The sequence below is a fragment of the Talaromyces atroroseus genome, assembly GCF_001907595.1.
Source record: "Talaromyces atroroseus strain IBT 11181 chromosome Unknown scaffold_1, whole genome shotgun sequence".
NCBI lineage: Eukaryota > Fungi > Ascomycota > Eurotiomycetes > Eurotiales > Trichocomaceae > Talaromyces > Talaromyces atroroseus.
The window spans coordinates 2,348,983-2,366,040 of record NW_017971433.1 but is presented as its reverse complement, the minus strand read 5'-3'; the positions used below and the strand labels follow the sequence as shown (position 1 = coordinate 2,366,040).

Below are 17,058 nucleotides of genomic sequence, written 5' to 3'. Positions count from 1 at the left end.
TGCCCTACAGCCACCAATCACAAGCGCTTCGCTTCGCTTAGTGGGTCCTCCCGGGCCTCCTCCACTTCGTTGATCTCAAAGAGCGAACTTCTAAATTCAAGTTGCAAGTTTTCGACCTCATCGCGACAATCGGGAGAGCACCACCGCAGCCATGGCCCCAGCTCCGTGAGTATAGCTATTGCGCATACTTGAATACAAGCACATCAATTCTGATTGATCTGTGTTTTCCAGGCGTTCCTACTCCAAGACCTACAAGGTCCCTCGTCGACGTGAGTATCCCTACAAGAAGAAAATTTGATATCTTTCAGGATTCTATAAACTGACATCCTTTTAGCCTACGAGTCGGCTCGTCTGTCAGTACTCCCCGGCCACTAAGTGGAAGCGTGCTTCTACTTATGTCGTGTTGTCCATTTCCTAACAAATCGATAGTGACTCCGAATTGAAGACTGTCGGCGAGTTCGGTCTCCGCAACAAGCGTGAGGTGTGGCGCGTCCAGCTCACTCTTTCTAAGATTCGTCGTGCTGCTCGGTAAGCGATTGCATATGGAGTCTACCGTTTGGTACTATTTGGCCAGGACACTAATTGGGTGCAGTGAGCTTCTTACTCTCGATGAGAAAGACCCTAAGCGTCTCTTCGAAGGAAATGCCCTCATTCGTCGTCTCGTCCGTGTCGGTGTGCTCGATGAGTCCCGCATGAAGCTCGATTACGTCTTGGCCTTGAAGACTGAGGATTTCTTGGAGCGTCGTCTCCAGACCTGTGTCTACAAGCTTGGTCTCGCCAAGTCCATCCACCACGCCCGTGTCCTGATCCGTCAGCGTCACATCCGGTAAGCATCTGGAATACATCTCGCGTCACTCGCACTCGTTCGGTACTAATACTTTGATTACAGTGTTGGCAAGCAGATCGTCAACGTTCCTTCTTACATGGTCCGCCTTGACTCCCAGAAGCACATTGACTTCGCCCTTACCTCTCCCTACGGTGGTGGTCGTCCTGGTCGTGTTCGCCGCAAGAAGGCCAAGGCCGCCGAGGGTGGCGATGGTGACGGTGACGAGGAGGAGGAAGAGTAAACAAATAACAAATAAAAAGTTCTTTTATACCAGGTTCTCTGAGGGGTTTCTGTTGCATCACGGGATAGCATGCTGTATGATCACGATCCAATATGAATTTGCTACGAACGTAGCTTTCCTTCTAGAGACACTCAATTCATGGTATTGTAAACATGACCAGAACACAAACAGCTCCCTTTTTTGTATTACACCGTAAACAACGCCAAATCCATCATCATCATCAGTCATAACCACAAGGTTGGCTTTATTCATGTCATTCAACATTGATCAATTTCTTCAAGTTGGCTTCCGCACCACGATACCATCTTCCCATCTCTTCTAAGCCATCGCTTTCGCCTTCAAGCTTTTTCCTCTCCGCTTCTCGCGCCTGGCCAATAGCCTCAACCTTCCTCCGCTCCAAGACACCCAGCTCTCTTTCCATTGCCTCTGCCTCCCGTGTCTTGCGCGGAAGAGTGTTGTGCAAAGAAGCTAATTGGCGATCAATCGCCGCTAACTCAGCTTCGCGATCGGCCAACAGCGATAATGTAGCTGCTAGAGAAAGGTTCTGAGAAGAAGAGGAGGGGCCTTTGGGGTTCGTGGCGGCTGAGGAATATGCAGAGTGGGTTTCCTTCAGTGATGTGATAGTATTCTCCAATCTTGCAATCTCATCTGGCAATTCGGATAATCTGGTCGTTTCCAATCGCACGTTTTTATAGCCTTGTATTGAGAGTGAGCGATGTGAGCTAGAAGTATAGAAGGGCTTTTCTACTCACGTCTAGCCAGTTCCCTTCCAGTTTTCTCCATCTCTTCCACCATAACCCTGACATCTTCTTTTCGTTGCTGCAATTGCTGCTTTTGCGATACTAGCTCCGCTTCCAAATCTACATTTTCATTGTGCCCAACAATCAGTGGCGGGTCGCCAACAATTCCACGAAGAAATTTCTCTTTTGTGACCTGTTCAAGATATGAGAAGCGAAGCTTTGAGAATAATTCCTAATTACAGAGTAGAAACTCGTCAATGATCTGCTTGGCAATAGACAGAGATTGGTAGACAATGGTATACGAACTTTATAATGTGTCAAGTCCGCCTCCAACGACACGGGCGTCGGATTTTCTAGAGAATCTGTCGACACATCAGAAGTGCGCTTTGAAGGCGATCGTGGTATTCCGTCAATGTCCAGAGAGGATGTTATAGGTTCGCTAATACGCAGAATCGCTAAAGTGCTAGACTCTGCGTCTTCTCCTTGTTGGAGCTGTTGGACTGTCGCAAGAGCTTCGGCGGGGGATATAGAGGTCGCCATTCTCGGAGATGATGCCGGAATCAATGAAATATGGATAATTGTATATCAGCCCAGAGACCACGAAGAGAAAGCCGTAATCGGCATCAAAATCGCTTGAAAACTCCTCTTGAAAATCGCTATCGCGATTGAGCCGCCCGCGAAATGTAAACAATCTGGATTGCCTATCGCGGTAAGTTTGCACTGTTTGTCAATCGCGGACGCAGACCTCAAATCGCTCTAAATTCCGAAGTGTCTTTTTGAAGTCACACTCTTGCGGGCATCATGCTTCAAATGCGCTGAAGTTTTGTCTCGAAGACTGCTTTCTTGCAGTCCACTTACATTTGCAATAGCACTATTGTTATATACCTACCATTTACGCTCACCATGACACTCGGAGAGCCAATTGACGACCCCACCAGCAATGACGATTATGTCGCGCAGCTGCTTGCCTCGGAGGCGAAGGACAAGTCGATAAAGTATTCTGCGCTTGGGCTTCAAGCGTACCTTCCTCGTCGGTAAGTCGCATCCTCTCCCTCTTTTTGTCCTGATCCATCCCCACTAATTCCTTACAGGCCAACAGATCGAGCTCCAAAGCCTAATACGCGCTTTCTCAAAAACATCCTCAGAGATACGGACAGCCACAATGCTGCTCTTAGGCGCAGGGAAGAACAAGAGGCTCGAGAACGTATGCGTAAACTCCGTAGAGAGCGGTCTCCGCCTAGCAATAGATCGGAGCACCGAGAGCGACACCGAGAAAACGAGAGGAGTTATCGACATAGGTCACCTCACCACAGAGAGAAAGAGCGCTCTTCAAAAAGAAAGCAATCAGACAATTTTTCTGACAGGGATTATAAAAGTCGATCCTCTAGGCGACCTCGTCGGCGCTACGAAGATGACGAGAGTGTATCAGAGTATGATCGCGAACGTTCGTCGAGGTCTCATCGAAGATATTGTAGCGACGAGAGGCGCTCGGCAAGGGCCCGAGACTCCTCTAAATTGAGGAATCAATCTTCCGGGCATTTTAGAGGCGATAGAGACGGCTCTCCTAGTCATTCACGATCGAGATCACCGGAAGTTTCACGGCGACGTCGGGATGATTCCAATCATTATGAACGGCGAAAGCCAGCTACTGACCATTCTCAAGCTGAAAACAATCAGCATCTAGAGTCGGAAAGAGACTCTTACCCCTCGGATGGTGAATCGGACCCCTTGGAAGATTTCGTTGGCCCTTTACCGGCTTCATCACACAGAAGTGAAAGAGAACCACGCGTCCCAACCCGTGGGAGAGGCTCTTATCGTCTCAATTCGAGTACGATTGATTCTCACTTCGCGCGTGACTACGATCCAAAACTCGATGTCGATATTTCGGAGAATGAAGAGGGGTCATCGTCGAAACGATCCACACGAAGACCCGTTGCCGGCCTTATGACTGAAGACGATGATTGGGATATGGCACTTGAAGCGCTTCGCGACCGGGCAAATTGGAGACAGAAAGGTGAAGAGCGCCTACGTGCAGCAGGATTTGATGACAACACCGTTCAGCGGTGGAAGCAAGACCCAGCCTTCACCGCACGCGGCGGTAACGACACGGAAGGGAGGATTGAAGATGTTACATGGGCTAAAAAGGGTGAGGGGAGAGAATGGGATCGAGGAAAAGTGATGAACGATGATGGACAATATGATGTCAAGGCACAGTGGTAGTTCTTCAGCAGGGTCTGGAACAGGAACAAGACGGTCTGTTCTGCCATAAAACGTCGCTATATCTCAATAGCACAATTTTGGACTATCTATATCCGAAATTTCCCATTTTCTGATAATATTAAGGACATCTAATGCATTATAGACTGTGGGAACTGGGTATATTATAGACTGATTCTTAATATGTCTAAAACTTTCTTTGTACAGTAGAGCAAGCCCATGAAACGCCTGGGACTCAATAAATCGTCAGCCAGGTGCTCCTATTCCTCCGCAACTTGTTGAGAGGTGACGTTTGCACATGCACTCTGCGTGATAGAGATTGGTACAGGAATAGTAACGTACGAGATACGGGAAGGAAGAGCTTGTTCTTCCAAGGTTATTCGTCTTGCTTTTCGTCCTCCAATGTAATGTGTCATCTATTCGCACACTAGTTTCTATAGACATATATAAAGAATCACCAGTTATACTCTCTTTCTAATGCAAAGTACCAGTCCTTTCCTTATACGCTCTCTGCACGTTCAACTCGAGGGCCACCAGGTCCGGGAATTATTGCAGTTCACAAAGGCCACAGTATGATATTTACACTTACTTACAGTCGTCAATATGGACATGTGTTGCAGGAGCAAGGGAAGACTTCTACAAGTGAAACAAACCTCGACTAGAAGAAACCCTAAATACCCGATTGGGCAATTGGCGAGCGGAATCCCAAATGTAGTAAGATAAGTAACAGCGGCCTCCGATTGGCTGGAATCCTTCCTAGGCCGCCGCTGGTCTATATACATTTTTTTCACATGCGTAGACGACGCAGCCAATAGTTGCCTTTCAGCACTATCATAGTTCCGTTCAGCTTGCGTCAATCTGCGCGATATCATGAGGGTGACCTTTCCATTTGGCGAATATATTCACAGAATTTTCTGTCCGTAGCATTACTAATGATAGAACCAGCTGGTCTCACGATCCTATAAAGACAAGCTTGTTTCGTCCAGAAACCAATCTGTAGACACATACCATCTTATACGCCAGACAAGTCAAAACCTCAAAATGTCCACAGAAAATCTCGCCGCCGTCCTTGAAAAAGTAGGCACCGCCCTCAAACCCCTCATCTTATCCATTCCCTCCCCAGGCGAAAACGAAATCCTAATCCGCAACCATGCCATCGCCGCCAACCCCGCGGACTGGAAAATCCGCGACTTCCCCAGCCATCTCAAGGATTTCCCTACCGTACTAGGCAGCGACGCCTGCGGCATTGTCTCCGCCATAGGCAGCAAAGTGAGCAAATTCAAAGTCGGTGATCGCGTCGCCGGGTTTGCGCTCTCAATCGCAAATAATAAACCAGAGCATGGGGCCTGGCAGACATATACGCTTTTAGAAGAGAATGCGACAATAAGGATTCCGGATTTTTTGTCTTACGAGGATGGGGCTACGTTCCCGATGGCGTTTGCAACTGTTGCTGTTGCGTATTTTGAGAGGTTGGGGATTGCTCGTCCGCAGGAGGCGCAACAGCAGCAGCAGTCTGGGATATTGATTTGGGGCGCGTCATCGTCTACGGGAACAGCTGCCGTGCAGTTAGCCAAAGAGCTAGGGTTCAAGGTCTTTGCGACTGCCAGCCCGAAGAATCATGAGTATGTAAAGTCTCTAGGTGCTTCAAAAGTAGTCGACTATCGCGACCCCGATGCTGTCTCCAAACTGGCTCAACTCGCGAAGGAGGCCGGCACGCCTCTCCGATACGGCTTTGATTCCATTAGCGAAGGAAACAGTTCTCTACTTTCTGCTGCTACTCTACTCGCATCCGGCGGGGAAGGAAGCGAATTAGTGCTCACCTTGCCCTGGCCTACGGGCGACGAGAAGCCTGCTGGTGTTGAGATTTCGATGACGATGGCCGCTTTTGCGTTTGTACATCATGTGGAGATGGGGAGCTGGATGTTTAACGAGTATCTGCCCCAAGCTATTGAGCAGAAGAAAATCGTTCCAGCGCCAAAGGTGAGGGTTGTCGATGGTGGGATTGCAGCTGCGCAGGAAGCGTTCGAGATTGTCAAGGCTGGGATTAGTGCGACAAAGATTGTTGTCAGAGTTGATTGATTGAACAATCGAAGACATACTTGCGTTTGCGAATGAAGATTTGTATGTGACTATGATGAAAATAGTTCCTTCTTTCCAATGTTTAGCAGTGAAACACCCGGGACGATAATCGATAGGTAACGAATGTAACTAAACTCCCCGTATTCGTCAGCCGACAATCGGACATCGACTCGGCATCTTGTACCTTTTTCGCCATCCTCCTTTTTAAATTATCGGTATGCGAAGTGGTAATAGGGTGAAGTTACATCCATGTATATCCGCTGACATCCGTGCCTGACTCGTTTGAACGATGGGAGTAATTGGTTGGATTGGCCGGATTGGATGGTTGAGTATCCAGTGGCTATTGGCCAAGCTAGCGCCATTCTTTAGATAAGCATCTTTGTAATCTGAATATTTTGACTCTTGAGAGTTTTCCCCCATGGATAAAGGAATCAAGCGATGTCTTAACTATATGACTATTTGTGGCTTAGTGGTGGTGCCAGCTGCTAACTTAAACAAGTAAAGCGTCATGCAGGTTAGATTTGTAAGAGATGAGGACCCGCTAACCGACATTAGCGTACGTCAACTTACGCTTCAGCCAATCACAGTCCTGGCTTCTTTCTTAGGCTTGCGCTTGACTATTTCTCGCTCGCTCGTAACACCATCCCTCTCTACTTCAACAGACATGCGGAGCAATCCCTCGTCATGATTTGAGTCACCATATCGCCATAGTAATGGTCCAGACATGACAAGGAAATCACGCTATGGTGCTCGGGGCGTTCGGAAAGTCAGCACGGGATGTTTGACATGCAAGTGAGTGAGTTCCGCCCGTAACCAGTTGGATCAGCTTGTAAATTTTGCGGTAGAACCAGGCATAAGAAGTGCGACGAGGCCAGGCCAGCTTGCTCGCCCTGTATCAGAGCGGGCTGGAAATGTGACTTCGTCTCATCGTTTCCCTCTGAAGCTTCGCAGTACGCGATGACTCCGCCCATCCGTCGTCTGCCATACCCTTCTGCCAGGCCGTTACTCGATGGCGAACATGTGCACATGGAGTACTTCCAAATCGTTTGTGCTGCGGAATTCTCTTTGTTTTTTGAGCTCCCGGCATGGAAACACATCATCCTCCAGGCCACTCTTGCCGAACCAGCATTGCATCATGCGGCCCTAGCAATTGGGGCCTTGACCAGCAGCCGTTACCATCCTGATTGGCACACACCCTCAACGATCGCGTTCTCAATTCGACATTATAGCATGGCCATCCAGGATCTCTGCGGTCGGCTTGATGGATCTTCCCAAAGTCTAGAGCTTGCCGTCTTAACGAGCGTTGTATTTAGCTACATCGAGTTTCTCCTAGGACTCGATAGCCGGGCTGAGATGCATATCCGGGCTGGATGTGCCATACTTGAAAACCTCTACACGAGGCATCATAGGGCACTCGCTGTTTCTACTCAGGCTGGATCGAACTGCCAGATCGGCAGTTCATCTACTAGACATGATCTACTTGCCAGTGCTATGTTTCAGCTCACTGCTCAAGTCAATTTCTTAGTGGCAAACCAACTAATAGATAGATAATTTTATTTTTATCAAAGAGAGTTGGCTCATGCCGACTTGTAGAGGAAGATCTTACAATGTGGTAAAAACAAACCGAAAATGCCCAGTAAATAATCAAATTGCAACGCTGTGCGCAATCTAATGTGGGTAACATGCTTCTCGTACAAGACTTCTGCGTGCTACAGTACAGAAAGACGTTGGAAGCCATTACAACCTATCACAGTCTTCAGAGCGTATCAAAAGTTCTTTATTGACTTCAATATCGCACTGCAGCCTAGCTGGACCAAAAGCGCATAGAAGCCCTTTCTCGTCATGACGTCGGGGTTCAGAAATGTTACGCTGGAGCCAATGACTGTAAGGTTGAGGGAGCCCTAATCGTCTTAGCCACTCTATGCCTCGGATGCTAGGACTTATCTATAATGGACTTTTTCACTCCTGGACTAAGTATATATAAGTCGGTTTCCCCTTCTCCTTCGTCGGAAATTCGTTGTATAATCATTCACATTGCATCCAATAAGTATAATCAACCATGTCCTACCCTCGCTCAACGTACACTACCGCGCGCGCACTCACCTATTCTTACATCCATGTCCCACCACAATCCACCAACAGTCAATACATTCTTTTCCTACACGGCTTCCCCTCCACCTCGCGCGACTGGCGTCATCAGATTTCTTTCTTCGTAGCGAAGGGCTATGGAATCCTAGCTCCAGATTTACTTGGGTTCGGGCAAACGTCGAAGCCGAGTGACTTACAGATGTATAAGGGCGAAGGTATGGCGAGGGACATTGTTGAGATCATGGTCTCCGAGGGCGTTGGAGTGGTGGTGGGCGTGGCGCATGATTGGTAAGTTTTTGCGACTCATTCTGACTTTCTCCCAGTCGTCACACTCATTGGATTTCCCTATGATAACGCTTCTTCCACCAGGGGATCTTTTCTTTTGTCACGCCTAGCGAACTACCATCCAGAGCACTTTTCGGCCTATATTTTCATTGACCACGGATATAATTCTCCTGGCCGTGGCCTCACTACCGCGACGATACAACATATCAATAGCTCGGTGCAAGCCAAGCTTGGTTTTTCGATCTTTGGGTATTTCCTATTTTTTAACGAAGAGGATGCTGAGAAGCTCCTAAATGAGCATGTAAGGTTTCTTTTGATTTGAAAATTCTGACTCGCTTAATATTGACCATACTGTAGTCCGAATCCGTGGAATCGCTCTTCTTCGCCAACGACAACGAGATCAACAAGAAATACAAGGGCGCCCCAGGAGGTTTGCGCACTTGGTTAACCGAGGGCAAGATTGTTGACTTGCCAGGCTATCTGGCATCAGAAGTAAAGTATCTAGCTAATAGTACGTGGGGTTCCAATTTAGCTTACATGGAACAGGACCGTGAGCATTATCAACATGTTTTCTCCGTCGAGAAAGGTGGTTATGGCCCTGCGATCAACTGGTACAAAGCTCACCTGCTTAATATCAATGAAGAAGATGAGAAGAGTATGTACTACTTCCCTCCATACCTTGTATCTCCCTTTCTTTCCCATTCAGTTTCCTGAAACTCGTTCTCTATCACCTTCAATTTTCGCCCCCTATTAATATGCAATACAGACATTCCCACATCCGCTCACATTTTGACACACCCAACCTTACTAATTGCCTCTACCGGTTATATTATCACTGTCACGGCCAACTTTCCGGAGCAGATGCGGCCACTCGTCCCTGATCTCAAGGTTGAGAAGGTGAATGGTGGGCATTGGCTGCAGTTAGAGAAGGCGGACGAAGTTAATAAAATTATGGAGAAGTTTATGGAAGAGAAGCGACTAGCTTAAACTATGAAAGCTGCAAAATTGAGAGTTTATGATTCACGAATATCAGACATACAAAAAGTCTGGTGTAGACAGATGATCCAGCGCTAACAATCCAATTCAGTAACGCAATATCGCAGATCAGGATTGACCATGAGGTTTACAACCACTGCTTGTTTCCATGTTGCGAGATAAACGCCCCGCCATACCCATTGTCGATGCTGATTCTCTCCCAGGTCGACCTGATAGTTTGGATGGCTTCGTCTACCGGGGTCGGGCCCTTGAAGTGAGGGGCGTAGGTTGCAAGCTTGCTCATGAATCCCATCACGCCTTGGACCTGTTCTGGAGTGGCTGTGTGGGTGTGCATTAGCAAAATGGGTAATGAGTAACTTCGTCTTTCAATAACGTACCATCCGCAAAGTGTCCCACCTCTACTACTCCCGGGCTCATACTCACGAAGAGCACACCATCTCTCTTGTATTGTGCGCTGAACTTGGCCACAATGACGTTCAAGGCCGCCTTGGAGGCAGCGTACAAAGCGCTTATCTCAACCTCAAGATCATTGATCAAGTCGAGGTTGGCGTGGCCGCTAGAAACAGCAATGACCTTCTTGATCTTGCCCTTCATGACAAGCGGAAGGAAGAGGTTGAAGAGCTGAATGTTGCCGACGACACTGGTCTGGAATAGCTTCGACGAAACAGCCTCCAACTCCGCGACCTTGTCGCCCCTGTTGTACAAATCAGATCAGCCCCAGCCAAGTACTCAGAAAGGAAGTAGAACCGACAGTACGCCGATGGGGTCATAGGCATCGAAGAGGGACGGAAAAGCTCCGTTTGCAACTAGGTAGTCGACGCCACGTTCGCCAACGATCTTGGTAGTGTCGGCAGCAGCCTTCTTTAGGCTGGCGTTGCTGGTAAGGTCTCCATGGAGGATGTGGACATTGGGACGATCGCCTAGCTCTGCTGCCACCTTCTTCTCGGTCGCAGCCTTATCGCGGACCAGGCCGACGACTAGGTTCCTTGCGTCTTCTGAAATTTGCTTGACCAATTCGAACTAGATAAGTTAGAATAAGCAAAATCAATGGCGTGACATGGTATATGACAGACTCACCCCGATGCCCTTTGACACCCCGGTAATAACGTACACGGACTTATTGAGTGATTATATCTAGATGAATAGTTGCGAGATGCAAAGTAGAATGCTGTATTGCGATAATTACGGCTTGTCAGTCTCCGTTAGGATCTTCCAAGGCGCCTATATGTACTCATGGCTACCTCACAACATCCGCGCGATATCCGACAGCTAGCCCGCGCACTATTTTGTCCATAGTCTCCCAAAAAGTTGCTTTTAGAATATAGCTTCCTGGTTGGAGCACATTGTCGTTTCTTCAGTGCAGAAAGATATTAGGGCTTTCGCTGTGCGGATTAGCGTGCGGGCGAACGCCCAATGAACAACATCCTGATGACAAATGAGTTTCCCTCAACTACCGCTGCAGACAAGCTTGATTCGGTGGGGTTTAGAAGTACTTGCACCTCGGCCATGCTGACACACGCGGGATCAAACGCCTGCAGCGCTTGCGCAAGGTCGAAGCGGAAGTGCGGTCGGCAGATGCCGTCGTGCGCACGATGCGAGGATAGGGGCATTTCCTGCGTTTATCCGCCGTCGAAAAGAAGATGGGCTTCCTCATCTCGTCCATTGCTCTCGAGAGGCTCGGCGCGGAGAGCAGAGGATGATGTACTACTCGTTGGGGTTGCAGGCAATACATCCTCCCTCACAACAAATTCAATCCTTGCAGACGACGACCTTATGTTGGATCTGGCATTCCCACTTATGGACAGTGACTTCGCTGTCGCATCATCTTTCGTTCAAGCTCCCTGTACGCCGGCGGCCAGGACAGACTGGTTTCTTGCGTCTGAGACATGGAGCATATCCCGTAGAGGAATCACTTCGGCCGACGTGGGAATTGGCAAAGCGACGATGAGCAAGTATGTGACCGTGCTGCAGTCTTGGTTCGAACGTTGGGTCACTACCGGCAGCAACCCTTTTATCCATCCACGTCTATACAGTGCGACGTTCCCGGCGTACGTGCAGGTTGCGTATGCAACGCTGGCGAGCTATATCCACCGGACACCTGCAAACACAGACACTGTCCTTCAAATTGTAGAAGACAGGTCGAACGATTTGCTTCAGGAGAAGGGAGTGGTTCATGAAGGGGAACAGCAAGATGTCGACCTGTTCGCGCAGTTAACAAGGCTGCACGCCCTCCTAGTCTACCAGATCATCGGCCTTTTCGACGGTGACATCCGCTCCCGCCATGTCGCCGAAAGCCACATGGTTATCCAGAATAGTTGGGCTAGAAAGTTGGTTCAGTCTGCCGCGAAGGCAATGCCAAAGAGCCACGCTGGTGCTATGCACCTTGTCGGTTGTCTGCCAGGGCCGTCAACCTACTCACACTCACAGGAACAGTGGTACCTGTGGATTCTGTCGGAGAGCATCCGCCGCACCTGGCTCGTCGCCGTCAGCATCTCCGCAGTCTTCACTGCGCTGCAGAAGGGCTGGGCGACCTGTCCTGGCGACATCATGTACACGAACCGTGGCGGTCTTTGGAATGCCACGAGCGCCAGCGAGTGGGACAATCAGTGCTCTGGGAACGATGTTGGGTTCTTGCAGCGCTTCGAATGCGCGAGACTTTGGAGCCATGCCGAACCCATGAATATTGACGAGTTCGGCACTGCCATGTTGGACATGACTTCTGATGCGGAGTTATTGAAGGAGTGTAGGGGCAGAAGTGACGGCTTATAGTCACCGAGACACGTTTCAGAGCCGTTCTGTTGTGCATTCTGACTTTGTATACGCGCCATTTACCTAGAGTCATGTTCTAATCACCCTTGAAGAAATGAGGACCGGCAGAATTTCAAGTCGTAGTAGTAGTACCTAGCTAGGGCTATCTGGTCGGACTTCGGAGTTCTCATAACTATTAGGAGACACTTAAAAACCATAAGGTATCAGAGCTAGTAAATTATTTGATAAAATAAAAATGACCATATGAATTTCTACGTACTTGTTGTCCTAGTATTTCTTCATCTCTCGTTTGCTGAATACTAGATAGGTCATGGTGCTCTACAAATACCCGGTCATGAATCCTCTGCGAATACCTACACAAACGCCTTTTTATATTGACCAGATCTGAGTGTAGCACCTTTGGTCTGGCTTGATGTCAACGAAACCTATTTCCCCGGTGACATCTACGGCCAGGTCCTAGACACCTATCCAGCCCTGAACCACACCAAGATCACGGCCTACGAAACCCCTCTCACGCTCGACAATCTCGACCAACTAAACAACTTTGGCAACTCCAGCGTATACGTGACCTCCAACCAGGGTATTAAGAATTACCCGGGCTGGTTCAATGGCACAAGGCCCAATACTAACGGCGTTGCGGAAGATGCTACTAGCTGCACTATTATTACATTTGATCATGGAGATGGAACTGTTGATGCGTTTTAATTTTATTACTATCCGTGAATTGTAATTCCGTGTCACTCATTTTTTGATGTACGGCGCTTGTATCGCTGATTCAGGTGGTGATCGTTTACTAGCTGCAATATGGGTGGTATTGTCATCGGTCTTGTATGGGGTGACCACGTTGGGGACTGCGATACATCATATATACATAAGTTCTCTGCTCCGGAATATAGACTTCTGACTCCGGAATTTATACATATCTATAGGGAGCATAACATGATTCGGTTTGACAATGGCGTGCCACAAGCTGTGTGGTTCAGCTAACACTCTTCTGGCGAGGCTTTCACCTACGATGCCCTGATTACTCCGGTCGTGGAACTCACGCCAATTACGCTATTGCAGGGTTCGTAAACTCTTCTTATATTCAACACTCGTATAGGCCCAATCTAATACTGATTGACTGAAAACCTGTACAGAATCCACGACCACACAATCAACTTGCCTTTCGGTCCTGTTAACGACAATGCCAGCAACGGCACTCTCTGGGACCCAACTGGGAACTACTATGCGTACAGCTACGACAACATGAGGAATAGCTTCACACCGCATGATTCGGGCTACCCTGTCAACTGGCTATACTCCAACGGCCAATGGGGTGACATGCAACTTGCTGGGCCAGATGGTGTCTTTGCTGAGTACAAATACACCGGTGGCCCTAATGGGCCCAAGTTTAAGCACCTTGTCCGCTCAAACGTGTCCCAATGGCGGTACCTGCAATGTGCTTGATCACCTTTTGGTCTGAATCGCGAATCTGGCTTGATAATATAATATAATGCGATCTCTTGTATATATACTTCTCTAAATTACTGGAATGTGATCAGCTAGCGTTGTTTGATGAGCGATAAAATTATATGTATGCATGGTATTTGAGGGGTACGGGATATTCCTAGATTGCCCAGACCGTTGACGATCAACTATTAGTCTCCGCCCTTCAAGCAATAGAATTGTGCTTGGAGTTTGCGATATTAATATAATTTCTCAAGACATGTCATGTCATAAGAGCGTAGACTCACGTCGAATTTAGGAGCCCCTGACTTGAGCACGTGACATGCACGCGTCACACCAGGTACCCGCGGTGCCAAGCCTGCTGACGCAAAGCTGATTGGCTTGCAGCGGCGCTGACCCACGACTCGGCCCGTGCTCCGGCACGCGGTGGTCAATCAGAATGCAGAACCAGAACGTGCGCACATACGTATAATCATACAATAAAAACAATAAGTACAAAGGGAAAAAAAAAAAAAAAAAAGCCGACAGCACCTCAAACATGGGAGGACTTTGTCTCAGTGCAGCATGTGTAGTGTACTCCGTACTCTGGCTGACTTTCCGACAAAACTCCCCGTATTTCAACGAATTCTCGGTCATCCATTCAGTCGTCGTAGTCCTCTGGCGCCACTCTCTAGCACCGGACGGTTCCTAGTGGTTGAACGGCGTCATCGTGTCAGCCAACGACAGCTGGAAATTAGACAGGTGGGGTTCGCGAACTGGCTGAAACGGGAGCCCCTGAATTCTGGTCTGCGCTGCTCCGGGCCTTTTCAATCCTAATTGACAGTTTTAACTTTCGTTCCCTTCCCAAAGGGAAGGGAAAAGATCGCGCAGGTCCCCAGGCCGCCCAGGGTATGGAGTGCCGAGACGACCTAAGCTAGAAGGCTCGAGTGGAGAACGCTATCTTCGTAGAACGAGTCTAGGAAAACTTCACGTAGGAGGGAATCGTAACTCTCTTTCTCACTCTGGGGAACAGCCAAGGTTGTTTTTCATTTCTCTTCTTCTGGATTTGTGTCCGCCTGTCGTTCGTTTCTTCCATCGCGGAGCCACGGGCAGACGTGGTGACTATCCTATTTCTTGCGAGAGCCGGCCCGTCTCTCGATAACCTTCTTTTCCGTTCCGTTTACCCCTGGCCCAGGTCGACACTCGCTTGCTGGACTTGTGACTGTCATCTCCGTGGATAAGCCATTCGTTTCGCCAAGGGGGAATAGTGTCTTCAAGCAGACTGTAGTCGCAATTGGTTATTAGCAATAATACCTGCTTGCAAGACTGGATCAAACTAAACCACCATTCATTTATTCCGCGGTGAGTATCCGCTGTCTGCGGCCCCGGTATCAATGATGATCTATCATTTGTGCCATCGGAAAAGCACAGCCTGTCGTGCAAGACGTCTTGTTACGCAGACGGGAGAACAGTTGGCTGACTGAGGATTCTAGCCCACTCCCGCCGTCTCCCAAACAGGAAGGCTCCTTCCCCCCCCATGGCTGCCGTCCGACCTCGCACGCCAGGCAAGAGCCAGCCTCCGCCGCCGCCGCCTGAGGCTTCCTCGTCCTTCATTGACAACAACAACAACAACAACAGCCGCCTGAGCGTCAACAACCTGGACGCTGCCTCGCGCAGATCTTCGCTTGGGTTCCTGCGCCGCTCTAAATCAACCGAACCGCTGTCTGAGCGCAAGAGCTCTGGCAGCAAAGCCAGCAAAAAGATGAAGGATCAGATCAGAGAGGAGGAGCTGCGTCGCCAGCGCGAGTCTGTCCCTCAACACGCCCCGCGTCTTCCTGATCTTGCCCCAGCACCCAAAATGCAGACCTTTGGAGGAGAGGAGCAAGCTACCAGCCTGGGCGCGCCTGCTCCTCAGAATCGATCGAGCTCTTCACACCAGAGCGTGCCACCGCCTCCTCCCCCACCAGCAGTGCTTGATCCCTATGCACGAACTGAGAGCATGACTCATCGTGGTCGCTATAGCTATGCCAGCAGCGCTGTGAGCACTATCAACAGCCCTCGCAGACTTCGTCGACGCAAGGATCCTACGCCCTACAAGTGAGTTATACTTCGTGCATTGAAGAACTGCGAGAGGATAGCAACTAACGTGCTCTTGAAAACAGTCTTCTCGTTGTTGGTGCTAAGAACAGTGGAAAGACGTCTTTCCTCAACTTTCTGCGACAGTCGCTCGCGCTCCCTCCAAACAAGCACCCTATTCGTTCTTCTGAGGATATCCTTGAGGAGATCAATTCTTCATCCAGTCCCAACTTCACCTCCCACTACTTAGAGACCGAGATCGAGGGCGAGCGAGTTGGCTTGACGCTATGGGACTCCGAGGGGTTGGAGAAAAATGTCGTTGATCTACAACTGAGAGACATCACTGCTTTCTTGGAAAGTAAATTTGAGGATACCTTGACAGAGGAGATGAAAGTTGTGCGCTCTCCTGGTGCTCGAGACACCCATATTCACTGTGTTTTCCTTATTCTCGATCCTGTCCGCCTGGATTCCAATCTTGCGGCCGCCCAAAAGGCTGCTGGACAAGTCAATGGCAAGTATACCAATTCGTCCCGAGTGGTCGGCATTCTTGACGAAGATCTGGATTTACAAGTCCTTCGCGTGATGCAGGGAAAGACAGCAGTCGTACCTGTGATCAGCAAAGCCGACACCATCACCACTGCGCATATGGCTTTCCTGAAAAAGTCGGTTTGGGATAGTTTGAAACAAGCTAGGATTGATCCATTGGAGGTTTTGGCATTGGAAGAACCGGAAGATGAAGAGCAAGAGTCCTCTGACGATGATGAAGAGGATGAGGAAGCCACGCCTGTCGTTGAAAAGGAGGCAGACAACGTTCTGCTACAAGAGAAAGCCGTGAAAGCCTCATCTCCCCGAAGCCACAAATCCAACAACTCAATTTCCACTACCTCGACAACGGACACGCCTTTCATCCCCCTCTCTATCCTGTCCCCTGATTCGCACTCCCTAGAAACGCCAGATCTCCCCATCGGTCGATACTTTCCATGGGGCTACGCGGATCCTTACAACCCGGAGCATTGCGATTTCGTGAAACTGAAGGAGTCGGTCTTCAGAGACTGGCGTGCCGAGCTGCGGGAGACAAGTCGCGAGGTGTGCTATGAACGGTGGCGCACAAGTCGGCTACATGTTCAACAAGCACCGACGAAGCCCATCAACGCAAACTCAGGGCGTTATGGGCCTCCGCCAGCAAGGGGTGGCCGTGCTACACGATAGTCCACCCCTCGCCAAGTGAATTTTCCTTTTCTCTAATTCGCAAACCAAAATAAAAGCTTTGTCTCTTTGGGGGGTTTCTTTTGGAGATGTTTTTGCCACGAACG

The 17,058-nt window shown here is 49.1% G+C and overlaps 9 protein-coding genes across 9 annotated transcripts, besides 1 other annotated feature; 7 read left to right on the top strand and 2 right to left on the bottom strand.

Moving 5' to 3' along the window:
- Window positions 1-151: 151 nt before the first annotated feature.
- On the top strand, window positions 152-1,067 carry UA08_01906 (40S ribosomal protein S9; the record flags this gene model as incomplete). Its single annotated transcript, XM_020261621.1, has 6 exons — window positions 152-165; window positions 232-269; window positions 335-353; window positions 430-528; window positions 593-826; window positions 890-1,067. 6 exons carry the CDS (start codon window positions 152-154, stop codon window positions 1,065-1,067), a joined length of 582 nt encoding a protein of 193 aa, XP_020122749.1.
- Window positions 1,068-1,320: 253 nt separating this feature from the next.
- On the bottom strand, window positions 1,321-2,347 carry UA08_01905 (hypothetical protein; the record flags this gene model as incomplete). Its single annotated transcript, XM_020261620.1, has 3 exons — window positions 1,321-1,763; window positions 1,820-2,039; window positions 2,114-2,347. 3 exons carry the CDS (start codon window positions 2,345-2,347, stop codon window positions 1,321-1,323), a joined length of 897 nt encoding a protein of 298 aa, XP_020123501.1.
- Window positions 2,348-2,710: 363 nt separating this feature from the next.
- On the top strand, window positions 2,711-4,027 carry UA08_01904 (hypothetical protein; the record flags this gene model as incomplete). Its single annotated transcript, XM_020261619.1, has 2 exons — window positions 2,711-2,841; window positions 2,899-4,027. The coding sequence occupies 2 exons, from the start codon at window positions 2,711-2,713 to the stop codon at window positions 4,025-4,027; spliced, it is 1,260 nt and encodes a 419-aa protein (XP_020122750.1).
- Window positions 4,028-5,065: 1,038 nt separating this feature from the next.
- On the top strand, window positions 5,066-6,103 carry UA08_01903 (hypothetical protein; the record flags this gene model as incomplete). Its single annotated transcript, XM_020261618.1, has 1 exon — window positions 5,066-6,103. One exon carries the CDS (start codon window positions 5,066-5,068, stop codon window positions 6,101-6,103), a length of 1,038 nt encoding a protein of 345 aa, XP_020122751.1.
- A 2,059-nt stretch (window positions 6,104-8,162) lies between these two features.
- UA08_01902 (hypothetical protein) lies at window positions 8,163-9,463 on the top strand (the record flags this gene model as incomplete). The annotated part of the gene is made up of 5 exons (XM_020261617.1): window positions 8,163-8,479; window positions 8,561-8,777; window positions 8,834-8,968; window positions 9,023-9,131; window positions 9,243-9,463. 5 exons carry the CDS (start codon window positions 8,163-8,165, stop codon window positions 9,461-9,463), a joined length of 999 nt encoding a protein of 332 aa, XP_020122752.1.
- A 136-nt stretch (window positions 9,464-9,599) lies between these two features.
- On the bottom strand, window positions 9,600-11,082 carry UA08_01901 (hypothetical protein; the record flags this gene model as incomplete). Its single annotated transcript, XM_020261616.1, has 5 exons — window positions 9,600-9,790; window positions 9,850-10,166; window positions 10,224-10,492; window positions 10,550-10,588; window positions 10,927-11,082. 5 exons carry the CDS (start codon window positions 11,080-11,082, stop codon window positions 9,600-9,602), a joined length of 972 nt encoding a protein of 323 aa, XP_020122753.1.
- Window positions 11,083-11,245: 163 nt separating this feature from the next.
- On the top strand, window positions 11,246-12,946 carry UA08_01900 (hypothetical protein; the record flags this gene model as incomplete). The annotated part of the gene is made up of 2 exons (XM_020261615.1): window positions 11,246-12,215; window positions 12,636-12,946. 2 exons carry the CDS (start codon window positions 11,246-11,248, stop codon window positions 12,944-12,946), a joined length of 1,281 nt encoding a protein of 426 aa, XP_020122754.1.
- Window positions 11,429-11,485: a repeat region (Identified by RepeatMasker using a combination of RepBase library and repeat library created with RepeatScout).
- A 99-nt stretch (window positions 12,947-13,045) lies between the features above and the next one.
- UA08_01899 (hypothetical protein) lies at window positions 13,046-13,690 on the top strand (the record flags this gene model as incomplete). Its single annotated transcript, XM_020261614.1, has 3 exons — window positions 13,046-13,069; window positions 13,225-13,307; window positions 13,381-13,690. 3 exons carry the CDS (start codon window positions 13,046-13,048, stop codon window positions 13,688-13,690), a joined length of 417 nt encoding a protein of 138 aa, XP_020122850.1.
- A 1,516-nt stretch (window positions 13,691-15,206) lies between these two features.
- UA08_01898 (hypothetical protein) lies at window positions 15,207-16,954 on the top strand (the record flags this gene model as incomplete). Its single annotated transcript, XM_020261612.1, has 2 exons — window positions 15,207-15,766; window positions 15,832-16,954. The coding sequence occupies 2 exons, from the start codon at window positions 15,207-15,209 to the stop codon at window positions 16,952-16,954; spliced, it is 1,683 nt and encodes a 560-aa protein (XP_020122851.1).
- Window positions 16,955-17,058: the final 104 nt, after the last annotated feature.